The sequence below is a fragment of the Athene noctua genome, chromosome Z (assembly GCF_965140245.1).
Source record: "Athene noctua chromosome Z, bAthNoc1.hap1.1, whole genome shotgun sequence".
Taxonomy (NCBI): Eukaryota; Metazoa; Chordata; class Aves; order Strigiformes; family Strigidae; genus Athene; species Athene noctua.
In genome coordinates, this window is record NC_134077.1 from 77419816 (window position 1) to 77433494 (window position 13679).

The 13679-nt window shown below is 39.6% G+C and overlaps 1 protein-coding gene across 1 annotated transcript in view; it reads left to right on the forward strand.

The window, feature by feature from the left end:
- MOB3B (MOB kinase activator 3B) overlaps positions 1-13679 on the forward strand; it is a 103663-nt gene that overhangs the window by 39872 nt on the left and 50112 nt on the right. Inside the window, exon 4 of the mRNA XM_074931589.1 lies at positions 3800-4411. Coding sequence (XP_074787690.1) covers positions 3994-4411 — 418 coding nt within the window. The 5' untranslated portion in view covers positions 3800-3993. The remainder of the gene's footprint in view (positions 1-3799; positions 4412-13679) is intronic.

Consider the following 13679-nt stretch of genomic DNA (forward strand, 5'->3'; position numbering starts at 1 on the left):
AACCTCATTCTTTATGCTCCATTGTATAGTTAGGACATACATAGTCATAAAGGATCAGAAGCCAGATTCTATCAGCTTTGGCACAGGTATACGTCAGGAGCGGTTCTGCTGGCATTACTGTGATATGAGAGGAGACTGCAAAATACCTTTTAGCAATAGTAAAATCTAATTTTCTATGGAGGAGGGTGGGTGCCACTGTACCACAGATTTCAAGGAGTTATGATTCTATCTAACCAATACCGCAACACTGTTCATAGTGTTTCATCTCTGAAGTAACTCTCCCAAGACCAGTTGTGATAATGAAACTGGGAATGTTTCTCATTATCATGGAGTGAAAATTTCCATGGAAGTGAATGTGGTGGCCAGCAAGCCAAGTTACGTTCTCAGTGCTTTAAAAATCAGGTTTTGCTCACCATTTGTTGTTACCTGGTAACTTTTGCTTTTGTTAATGCTATATGGTTTTGAAGCAATAGCTTTGCTTTCTAAGTTCAACACTACAGAGTTTTAATTGACAGTATGTGATCTGGGGTGGAATGACAAACCTCTCATCACTGATTGTTGATTCAAACACAGTGCAGCAACATGTTGGAATTCTAATGGTGAATGAGTTCCTGCAGTGGCTTAGTGATTCAGTCCAAAGCAGAGGAGTGGCCATCCTACCATTAACTAGTGCTGCTTTATTGCCTAAGCAGTAAAGATGCTTTTAGAGCCCACAGACTTGAGCTAGAGCATTCCCATTAGCTTCAGCCTCTGAAGAATCCAAACCTAAAGTGTCTATGTTTAATCTCTGATGAAAATCAGGTGAGCCTGTTCTTTTGCCTCTTGTGACTAAAGTAAAAGCTGCTTTATTCAGGGAAATAATGGTGGTGCTATTTGTAACTGTTAGAAAAGCCTAACTGAGCTGGTTGCTTGAGTGGTGGGAGTAAGGGCAGCTGCGTAACCTGCAGGAAAGCAGTCGGTTTCAGCAGGGGGGGGGCGAGTCTCAGAATTCTAGTTTCTTTTTTGTTAGCATTTGAGTGAAGACAAGGGTTAATTAGATAGCAAATACACTCAGGAAGCAGCATTCTGAGGGCTGATTTGACACAGTATTTCTGTGAAATCCAGGTCATACACTTTTCAGGTTTGTATTCTTGCATGTGGAAGTGCATGAGAAAGTGAGTTTATCCATACCCTGGATTTGCACAGTCTTTGGTCACCTTTTAAGAGAAAGAAAAAAATCATCTAGCAGAGCTAAGTCTCTAAGAAAAGTTAAACAGTGAATTTGAATTCTGCAGTCCAGCTTTGCAAAGATAGTATGTGGTTTTGTTCTGTGTAAAGTGATAGAAAGATGAAACAGGAAAAGCATTAGATTTTATTGCAAGGTACTGAATAGAAGATTCTTCAGACAGGAAAGGTAGAGGAAATTTTTGTTCTGAATCTATTTTGATGAGTTAAAGAACAGTTTCATCTCAATGTGTAGTAGAGTAATCTTTTGGATTAGTCTTTGGGTTGAATTTGACCATGATGTATGTGTGCTTCCACAGGCAATTTCAACATGTGACCCTGGTACACAGAAGACTTTTGAGAATAAGTTGTTTGTTGAATGTTTTGGTTGCTTTTATTCTGTATGAATTAGTTTTAGGTAGACTTACTGAACGTATGGAGAGGAGTGGGAAAGAGTATGTATTTAATATGGTTAATTATGTTTGCGTACTCAGTAGAAAACAGCTTATAAAATATGGTGTTGGAAAAGAGTTTAACATCAGTGAGTATTGTGCTTCAAAATGTGTCTTCTGAAAAGGAGTTTTATTTGGTGTCCAGCTTGTTGTTTTAAATAAAAACTCCTTGAATGTTCTGGTGAATATTTACGGGTGGGGAGGGGAGTCAAAGTAGCTACATAAGAGCAGCAGGTATATCAAAGTGGGAAAAAAGGTAGTTAACTATAAAACTGTGGATCTAACATCCTTATTGAAAAATGGGACATTGGCTCCATGCCATCTCAAAGTGTGTTAGTCACAAGCTCAATCTGTGCAGCAGTACTCACCTATTCTTTGAAAGGCTTTTACATAAACAGATGACTGCCATAGAGCATTTGAAAGCTGGGGGTTATGGGTCTTAGTAACAAACAACAAGCTGTAGGGCAAAGTTGTCTCTTTAAAGTGCCTTCATTTCCTGCCAATGACACTTAACTAAATTGTTCCAAGGCTAGTTTTGTTTAAAGTCTTCTTTCCCTGACCTTTGTCAGGTTTCAGGATCTCTGGATTTGAACATTCAGGATCTCTGTGTTTGAACATTACTCCAAGGGGTGTGTCAGATATGACGTCTCCCTGGAGTTCTTCTCTGAACTTCACACATTTTGCTGGCACAGAAAGAATGTTAATAAACTCATGATTGGAGTATCCCTCCATCATGCCGTCAGCAGAAAGGAAAACAAGCAGTTCTCTGCTGGTTTTGTTTACCTGCTGCTTGGTGGCAAATTGGCTGGATGCTAATCTTTCAACTATTTGGGAGAGGATTTATTATGGCACCAGATACCTCTTTGCTTAGGTATGCATTGTTTTCTTGTAGTGCTTCAGAAAAAAATAAGCACCTTTTTCTCTTCCTTTCTGTCTCTCAGCAAAGCTTTGGGCAACTGTCTTTGCAAGAATTCAGTGCTTTCCATACACAGCCTAGTAAAATTTTCATGGACAAGATTTCTGTTATGGGGAACAGTCGAGCATGATGAGAATTCATAAGCCACTGATAGGTTAGGATTTTTGTAGTGCTGTGCAAATTTAAAACATATTGTGTTATTTAATTTAAATCATGCACAGCGTGAAATGTTTGCTCTCTGTCTTTAATCATAAAACCTTCAGCACTAAAACAAGTCTGATTGAGATAGCCCCTATCTACCCTATCACCTACTAATTGCCTCCATTTACTGATTATAATGCTTTTCCACATATATATAAGAATAAACAAAACTCTCATGCGGTAATTTATTTTTTCAGTCAGACTGGCTGTCAACCATTCTTTGTTGCCGGAGCAGGTTAAGACTTGCCGGAACAACTCTTATGTCTATGCTCTTCCTTTGTAAGAACAACAATGCCAAGCATTCCCCTATAGAGAAGATGAATAGAGCTATAAAGAAAGTGGCAGCTTCACTGTTGCTTTCTAATCATTCTACACAGTCCAATAGAAAATTAAGACCGCTACTGATCTCCTGAAAGTCGGTCAAGAAAAATAACAATCTCTGTATAGTTCTGTGCGAAACAGGGATTGCTTCTGTGCAATACTGTTGGTTTCACTCTAACTAGGTTCAAAATAGAGAGCAAATATGGAGAAATCTTGCTTGGGGATTTTTTGCCTACAGAGAAGAGCACTGAAGCTATAGTGAATGCCTAGGGGCACCTCTGGTCACTTCAGGAGCAGTTAGATAAGACATAAATTATCACGTAGTGTTCTGTCTACTAAATTTATACACACATTACGTATGGTATGCAGTCACTGTAAAAATACAGCAAAATTAAAAGGTTGGTTTAAAAATGATCTAAAGACAGGAAGATTATACAAGATGTATTGAATTTCCATTTTATGTTAAGAGCCTCTATCTGGGTAAATATTTAAAAAGGATGGAGAAGTTATTTCCTTAATACCTTAAAAAATGACACTTGCTTTTTTCCTTCAGATGTTCAGCAGGTTAGGGGTTGGATGGTTTTTAAGGCTATCTTGTTATGTATTTGCTTTTCAGCTCATAATTACTAGAAAATGATGGTAAAACAGTAACAGACAGGGCCCAATTTGAGTTTACCACTAATGTATATTGTTTTCATATCCTTAGGGACATGAAGCCTTTTGGGAAGGTTTTCAAGAGGAAGAGCTAGTAGACTACTGCTCTGAAGTTGATACAAGCCTTTCTGAGAAAAAGAGCAGGACCTGGAGGACCTGTGATAGGGAGCAACTGTTTTCAGATACCTGCATTAAATCTCAGCCGTGCTTTTCTGCCAGCCGCTTCAGAGCAGAAGATTAGCAGACATGTCCATAGCACTCAAGCAAGTCTTTAATAAAGATAAGACTTTCCGCCCAAAACGCAAGTTTGAACCTGGAACCCAGAGGTTTGAACTTCACAAACGAGCACAGGCCTCTCTGAACTCAGGTGTAGACTTGAAAGCGGCTGTGCAGTTGCCCAGTGGAGAAGACCAAAATGACTGGGTGGCTGTCCATGTTGTTGACTTCTTCAATAGGATCAACCTCATTTATGGAACTATCTGTGAGTTCTGCACAGAGAGGACCTGCCCAGTGATGTCTGGAGGCCCTAAATATGAGTACCGGTGGCAGGATGACATGAAGTACAAGAAGCCTACCGCATTGCCAGCACCCCAGTATATGAATCTTCTCATGGACTGGATCGAGGTGCAAATCAACAATGAGAATATATTTCCTACAAGTGTAGGTAAGTGTGAGGAAGAAGTCCTAAAGTATAAACTGTCCCTTCATTCTGCATATTAAGCATGTTTTATTCCCACCGTCATTTTTAGAGATTGTGAAATTCAAGCCTTTAAATAGCAGGTGGGGAGGAGGAGGGTCTCTTGCAGGAATAGTGTGAAATGTATGAAGTGTTATCTGTGGCTGCTAGATATGGTGGGATTTGTTAGCCTAAAATGTTTTAATTCTAGCCATTTGTTCCTGGTAAGCCTCTCAGGTTAATCACAAAGGGTGGTCATCATTGCATTATTAGCTTTTTGAAAGCTAATCAAGTTTTGATTGCTTTGCATTTTGCCTGGCCACTTAAGCAGATACAGAATGGATGGAAAGCAAAACCTAATTAGAGTCGTATCCTCTCTTCTAAGTGTGTACAGCTATATGCAGTACAAGGCAGTGGACAGGAATGCAGAGAACTCTGCCCTCCCACCCTCTCTTGACTTCCTATCCAAAACTGACAAATTGGGAAGTGGATTATTCTCCAAATTACTGTTTCTAAGAGTATATATAACGCAAAAGCTTTGTTATGGTTTAATCAGACAGCCTATGCAAGAAAGCTGTTAAGGGCAGCACAATTTTTCTTTTATAATACTATAGTTAGTTCTCCTGAAGACTGTAGCAAGTAGGTGGAAGTATCTTTGTTGGAATAGTTCCCTCCGGATGAGGAGGACTTGGCAGAAGAGTGCATTGTGTAGTGTAGACAGCCTAACTCCTTATGACCTGTGGCTGCAGATAATAAAAACCAGGATGTTATACTTAGAGATGTCAGTGTACTTCTGTAATTTTTAGCAGTTTAATAATGAGTCCTGATTCATTTCTTACAAGTGGGAAACCTGGAAACTTACTGTAAAAAGTGTGAGGTGTTACATTGAAGTACTTGGTCCAGATGAGTAACAAACAAGAAGAATGCTCATGTGTTAAAATTAGTTCATCTGAATGTTTTGCAGTTTATATGCAGCTAGGGCCTGCAGCTAACTGGTAGACAGTACATCAAGAGGATGTGTCAACCAGTATTTCCTGACCTTTGAAATACCTTATGCTTGGCCTTGACAGCTATTTCTCTGGACAAACTTGTGGTTTGTTTCCCAGTTCCGATCACTTTTGTTTTCTAGACTAATTGGTATAAAGAAGGCAATAACTATATGTTCTGGTTTTGGCTGGGTTAGAGTTAATTTTTTTGAGCTGGGAGAGAGTATTGCTTTTAATCTGAACTTCACCAGCACAGCAAGAAGAGGGAGGATTTCAAAGGAAGCAGTACCACATACTTTGTGTAGTGAAAAACGGGTTTGATTTCTCAAGCATTTCTTGGTTTATGTTTCTTAAGGGTGAATGATTTTTGGAATTGAAGGTGGGTTGAAGGTGCAGTGAAGTATGTGATTTTGCTTTCATTAATATTTCTACAGGCTTTTAGTATGCCAAGTTTCCATCATGGAGTATTCCAATATTACTCTGCTCTTGTAGTTTGCATATGCAGAAAATGTGGTCTGTCTGCAAGCATGGGGAGCAGGTAACAGGTAATAAGTACACTGGCATGCTGATGGGCCTTACTGAACCAACAAATAATCTATAAAACAAGATTTCAGCTCTAGATACTCCCACCTAATGTTTGTAGTAAGATACAACTGGAGAAAATTTTATCTTGAAGGCTTACCTATTGTAAGCCTAAGAATGAAATCAGTAAATACCCTCAGTCTACTATTATTCTCCTCCCAGCAGCTCCTGCTGTCATAGATTGAATTAAATCTGAAGAAATTGAGGAAGGGGAAAGACCTGTGGTCCCTAGAATGGGTCTGGATCATGACACAAGTCAGAACAGGAATGCTTGACATCTGTGAAAAATCTTTATCTCACTGTGAGATAAAGGAGGGGGAGAAGTCTGCTTGAGCTTTCATGGAGTGGTAGACTGCACCAGGCTTGCATTACAGACAGACATTACTGGAGAGTCCCATAAAGAGATTTTATAGATACCATTTGGAGCATTATTCCATAGAGCAGCACTTGCATCTGTATTCCGTTCTCCCCTCCTCTTGACCCTTTGTTGCAGATATCATAGTGGCCAGCCACACACTTCTTGTCTTCTTGATTCACCGATTTGTGGTATGAAACTGTTGGTAAAATTTCTTGGGAGGCCTTAGATCTTAGAATTCAGAAACAGGTGCACACTGCATTGAATCTGACATTCTAGGAACCTGTTCTTTCAGCAAGTCCCTACTTAGGCACCCAGAACAGTCAAAGAAGTTTGGGTCTGTTCCTAGGCAAGTTACTTTTCTTTCAAGGGAATCTTTCCGATTTATTTGCACATTAATCTCCTATCTGTAAAATGGAGATGATAACTACCTGCCAGCCTGTCTGAGTACTGCTTATAAAGCTGTTGAATGAAATGCAGTGGCTTGGCATGTATATTGTTACATGGTTTGCTTTTCACAATCGCTCAGAGAGAGAAGATTTGTTCCTAGCTGTTCTGCAGCAGCCTTTGGTTAGATGCACCACAGGCTTAGTATTGATGCAAACCTTTGTTTTCATTCAGAGAAACTGATGATGGTGAACATGACGATTGTTCATTCTTCAAACCAGTTGAAATAGATTTTGAAAGATGGTGTACCCAGATACAAAAACAAAACAGGCTTAGATATGTCCTTACTAATAGTACAACAGTTCTAAAGCATTGAGTGGCTGTAACTTAAAGAGATTAATTTATTGCTTTGAATCTTTGTAGCATATGGTCTGCAGAGAGTTGTTCTGAAAAAAGTGTATGTCCGGTGGATGGGATTTGGGCTGACCTTTCCATTAGCAAATGAGTTTGTTAAAGAGATCCAGAGGGGGATTCATAGGAGCTGTTCACAGAAACCTGAACACATTTTTCTCAACTTAATCCTTTTAAACTTGTTCTATTTCATTTGACATATCTCTTGCAAACTATCTAAAAAGGAATTTCAAGAACTCTGATTTAAGCATAGCTTTCATTGAGGAGCTACTTTCAAGGAAAATAATTTCATGATAGGAATAGCCAGGCTTGGTGGACTTCATGTGTTGTTATTGTTGTTCCTCTGTGGTTTAAAAAAATCCACAAATGCAGTTGAGTTATAAATTGTTATGGATATTATAGTTAACCCTGTCAGTGTTTACATTGGCATGGTGATCTCTGGCCATTTACCAATCTCTGTACTTCCTGTGGTCTGGTGCTATTTCCTCTCTGCTTTCTCTAGTCATTCTGGTCTATTCATTTGCGGGTAAAGAGACTCTTCCTCCAGCCACTCTCCTACTAATACTAAACTGGCTGACAGGGGAAAAGGGAGCTGGTACGGGAACAGAGGAGCTGTCAAGAATTGTGTACATATGACAAAGATGGGTGCTAAGTATTAGGACCACTTCTTTGTATAGCAAAGCTTTAAGGACTGCCTTTGTACAATAGCCTTACAGCCTTTAGAGGATTTTAGACATTATTATGTCCTTGTTCTTATTTCCATTATTCTGAATTCCCTTTATACATTTTAAGTGGATTTAAGGCATATAAGAGACTGACAGCTCTGGAAACAAGTTCTGTATGTAACCACAGATACACCCTGACCTCATTGAATGGGAACACAGGAACAGAATGGGGGAGACTTCACTCTTTATGCCTGCTCAAGCCACTCTGGTGAAGCTATCCATGTTAGTCCCCAGCATGAATTTTTGCAGCATGCTGGAGTTTTGTTTAGCTTTGGAGTAAACTCTCTTTGTTCAGTAAATACTAGTTGCTCTTCCAGGTACCTAGTAGTCTCACTATTTAAACACTTTCAAGGGATATATTTTCCAGGCTTATATGGACAATTTAAATACTCCATAGCCTCAAAAGTGCATTTTCACCCCCCACCCCTTCTTTTTTTTATCACTGGGCTTCTTTTGGTAAACAGGCTGAAGAAATAATTCTGAGCAGGAAGCAGTAGATCCTCGAGACAGCTGCAGGTTTTGGTGAACTGCAATTGTCTGGTTTTACCATGTGTGTTTGGGCAGTGTCAAAAAAAGGGAGCTAAGAAAGCAAGCAGCTCTCTACAGCTTTGCTCCCTTCAGGCCCCGATTCCCAGACAAATTCAGTTGCCCTAGGTTTTTTTCTCTTCCTCACTGCAGTGTTAAATTGAGAGTAATTCTGGTTTGTTTGGGTTTTCAGTGGATGGAATGTTTTTTTCTGTTTTAAGAGTCACTGGGAAAGATATTCAGATATTTAAGGCCACAGGGGATTATTTCATTTATTCTAATCTGACCTCCATCATAACACAGGCCACAGAATGTCACCACATGATTTCTTCATCAGGTCCATAGTTTGAAATGAGAAGACAGAAGACAGAAAGTCCTGCTGATATAAACAAGAACATGAACTTCTTTTCTGACTTGACATAATGAAAAACTTTTCCCAGTGAGGACAATAAAGCCGTTGAGAGGGACCCAGAGAGGTTGTGCTGTCTCCATCCTTTTGGGTTTTCAAGACCAGGCTGGATAAAGCCCTGAGCAACCTCATCTGATATAATGGCTATATAAAGCAGAAAGCTGGGATGCAGACCTCCCAAAATCTGTGCCAGCCTCAATTATCCTGTAATTCTTAATTCTAATTTCAGCATTGACAGGTTGCTTCAGGAACAAGAGCTAAATTGATTAGAAACCAATTAAGCAGTTTAAGATGCTGCAATTTCGCATTTAATGGAAGTACAAAATCACTTTTAAGCTATGAGAGTTTTTGCAGAAGAGGATTTCAAAGGTTATTAAGTTACTGTAATCAAATAGCCTAGTTATGGCTGATCAAAATGAAAGTGTTTAAAACCTAGGACTTCAGCTGAAAAATTAATGTATCTTTAGAAATACGCTGCTTGGTCCATGCTTGACTAGTGAATTTTGGTACTTGGCAGCTTCAGACTTTTTGCACAGAGCATGTGTGTGACGCTACTTCCAGTACTCCAAGAGGAGCCCAATATGTCACCACAGTGCATCAACAAAAGCAGACCAAGACTCTGGAGGGCTCTCGAGGAGTGATTCAAAATAACCACTAAATCAAGAACTAAACTTTTTCAATTGTTTCTTACTAATATTGCAGTAGAATTTTTCTGATTCTCTAGCAAGTAATAATAGTTACCACTTGGGGCACTTTTCTGCAGGGACAGAGGAGGAGCTGTCTGATTAATGTGAATAAAGACTCCTTGGCTACTTTTACTCAGCAAAGGCCTCTTGACAATACAGCCTGTAGAATGTGGGGAGAGTGTTTGACTTCACTGACTTTGTCTTACAACTGTCCCTGTCTTACTGCTCTTCCAAAATATTAGGAGAAGCCCATAGTATGGGCAGAGTAATGTTTGGTGGCATTTGCTGCATATACTTTTTTTTCATTCTTTGAAGCCACTGCAGTTGCACCATCTAGGAACCACCAGTACTTCACGCACACCTGTCCTCCAATAAAAAATGTACAACCTCTACAGATGTTTGGGGTTTTTTAATTTCATTTTAAGACAGAGATCTGACAGGGACTGAAGGGAGGGGTTAGATTGTTGCCTGTTAACTGGTCGTTTGGTCAGCCAGTGGTGGATGCATATAGCTGTAGGCTACCAGCCGAAGACTCTTGTAAATTCCAAACAGTCCTTTCTGCTTGAGCTTTACACCGGTAACACCAGTGCTGGCTTTGGGCTAAAGAAGAATTTTGTTTTGTAAAGCTTGTCTTCTTTTCACTGTTGTTGCCCTTCCTTGGTCCCTCACCCATGGATGTGCTTGCCAAGAGCTTTGAGTTAATCTGTTGTGCCAATTAAATAAAGAAAATTCTGTAAGACTTAGACTATTATATGGCTGTAGCTTTCCTCTAGTCATTAAACTCTGAATTCTGTGCATATATGTGTGTTACAGCAAACTTAGAGCAGAAGCACACTTAGAACACTCTTTTAACTTTATAACATTCTTAGAAAGTTTGATGTCTTGAAATATATGTGCCTGAAAAATACCAGGTAGATATTTTACAACTAGATTATATGTCAGAGATTTCTCGTCCTGTGCCCTTTTTCCTGTTCTTGTGATTCAGAATCTAGCAGATGCTTCTGTGTAAACTAAGCCGATGAATCAACCCACAAACCTAGTACACTTCAAGAGTACCATCAAAGATTGATAAAAATTGTGTTGGCCCCGTCTATATGGTGGGTGACACAGTTTACCAGATAGCTATCTATCTGGCCTTCTTAGCGTTGCATTACTTTCTTGCTGACTGATAATACTTTGGAGCAATTTGATTCCCTATTTTTATCTGGTATCTAAAATGCCTTGATTAGTCTAGGAATTCTGCTTATACAAGAATAGAGGCTAAGGTGTAATCTAGACAATCTTCAGGTGCGCAGTCACTGTTGACTGACAAGTGGCTGCTCTCAAAGCTATTCTCCCCAGCTGTCTTCCCCAGTGTACCCTCTTGATCTGATGCTAGATATTCTATTTGAGGAACTTATAGGTCCGTTTCCATCTCAAACATACAAATTAACCCATTTTTCAGTCCAGTTCTGATAATAATAGAAAGTAAGTGCGAATTCTTTAACATATTCTCTGCTTTTCTGTGAGAAGGATTTGGCACTGCTGCTATGAAGGAATGCTGCCTTACATAGAGAATGCATATTAGAAGACTGATGCCTCATATACCAGGTTTCCTGTATTATTACCATCATTAAGGGCTAAAAAGCACTTTTACTAACAATGTAGAAAAGCAGGTCTTAGCAGATCTCTTCTTCCATTCTCCATGCCGCAGAAATGTAAAAAAAAACCCAAGAGAATAAAAACTTAGGTGATAGAGTGAATGGTGGAGGGAAAGTTCACAGGAAGAGGGATGCATTAGCTGGCTCTGCGAAGGCTGAAAGATTTCAGGATCTCTGCTCACTCTGATACTCTTTGGGAGGAAGAAAGAACTATAGAACACCTGCAAAAAGTGGTCCCACGTGGGAGCTGTAGTGGTCTGTCCTGTAGCTGCCAGGTCCCTTGTTCTCGAGGAATTTAGCTCTCCAGCACACTGTGATTGCACATACTGTGGGAAATCACTTAAATTAGTCTCTCAGAGTCTCTTCGGAGGATCTGCAAATCCACAGCCACAGCTTCTGCCCTAGCTGAAATTGAGACCTCTTCTCTTTAGCTACCTTCACAGCATGGTTGATGCCTACAGTGTGTTGTCTATGGCATACTGGGGTTGAGCTTGTGCCCAACTCAAGATTGTGGGAAATCTGATACCTTGAACATGCTTTGCCTTGGGTTTGTGTGAACTGAGTGTTGTGTGTATTCCTTTCCCTGATGAACAAAGAGAATAGCTCCTCATCTGAACCTTATAAAACAGACTTAGTCTGATATACTGCAAAGCAGAATATGTGTGAGGTAACATTTACATATTGTAATGTCTTTGCTGGTTTATTTTTTGGAGCCTAAACTAAGTAAGATTCATGAGTATCAGCTGTCTTGGTGGCTACTTTTTGTCTATGTTTATTTTGCCAAATTTGAGTTGTTATTTAAACTCAAAAATACTGTAGAAAATTAATGGTAGTCCCTACTCCTGTAAAGTATTTTCATCCTTAAGGTCAATCTTTTGAGGACAATGCTCATACTTTTAGGGCCTGTTTTATTCAGGATCTAGCCAAGGGAAGAGGCATATGTCACTGGGGTCTTCAGCTGCTCCAGACATATACTAACAACCATCAGAGTAAACTGTAGTCATAGGTATATGAAAATAAAATAATTTAGTCCTGTTTAAAGTACAGTCTCCCTTTAACTTCACTGTGGAATGGCTGGAGTGCTGCAATAAGTGTGGTTCTAAGGGAACTTTTGAAAAAGCCTAAAGCAAGAACAAGGTCTTTGCTTCAGCCAGAGGTATATTCACCAATACTGCTTTGAAGTTTGACCACCTTCTTTCAAACAGAATTTTGGCCTTCTAGATTCATGTAGGGTATGTAAATAGAGAAAAATTAGAAGCCTTAACACGGGAAATGCATTAGTTTCTTTTAAATAAGGTCCTCATGTCTTTTATAGATATTTTTTGGAGGAAAGTCAAATATGTTCTTAAAAAATATGTGGTTTAAAACCCCCTTCTGTTGATAAAAGCCATATGTGAGCCTTTGTATCAAAATAGTGTGGCCAGAAGGACTAGGGAAGTGATAGTCCCTTTGTACTAGGCACTGGTGTGGCCACAGTTTGAATACTTTGTTCAGTTTTGGGCCCTTACTGCAAGAAAGACATTGAGGTGCTGGAGTGAATCCAAAGTAGAGCAATGAATCTGATGAAGGGTCTAGAGTGCAAGTCCTGTGAGGAGTGGCTGAGGAAGCTGGTGTTGTTTAGTCTGGAGAAAAGGCTGAGGGGAGACCTCATTGCCCTCTGCAACCACTGGAAAGGAAGTTATACCGAGGTGCGTGTTGGTCTCTTTGCCCAGGTAACAAGAGATAGGATGAGAAGAGATTACCTCATGTCAGGGGAGTTTTAGATTGGATATTAGGAGAAATGTCTTAACTGAAAGGGTTGTCAAGCACTGGAACAGGCTGCCCAGAGAAGTGGTTGAGTCACCATCCCTGGAGGTGTTTAAAAGACGTGTAGATGTGACATTTAGGGACATGGTTTAGTGGTGGACTTGGCAGTGTTAGGTTGATGGTTGGACTTGATCTTAAGGGTCCTTTCCAACCTAAATGATTCTGTGATTCTTTACTTTTTAAACACAAAGAATGACATACTCAGATAATCTGAAACATTTGTATGCGCAGTGTTCATCCTGATAATGTTGCACAGAAAACCATCAGACTTTCTTATCAGTATTATTTATAATTGTAATTAAGTCACTTGTGTTCTTACCATTAATGATGACTGTAGTAATGCGTTTCTGTGCCTACTTATGCAGAATTTCTCTGCCTTGAGGAGCTTATATTCTTGGGAAACAAAAGTAAGCAAGAGATTATGGGAAGAAAAATGATTCCCAGAGAAAAGCTATTGTTTAGCATGGTTCCTGCTAGACTTAATTTTTCTGCACCAGATTAGTTTGACCAGTGTCTTCATCTGAACACTCACTGGTAATGCTGCACATGACATGACTAGCCCTTTTCTACATGTCTGCATCTTAGAGTTTATCTTTGCTTCATGAGTTTGCTTGCATGTGTTTACATTGGAAAAGGCCATACCAAAAAAGTGAAAGTGGGGGGTGATGATGGTGGTTCTGAAGAGGGTTTATTTCAGAGTCTCAGAGTGTCTCCTCTTTAATTTTATGGTTGTTTGGTTCACCA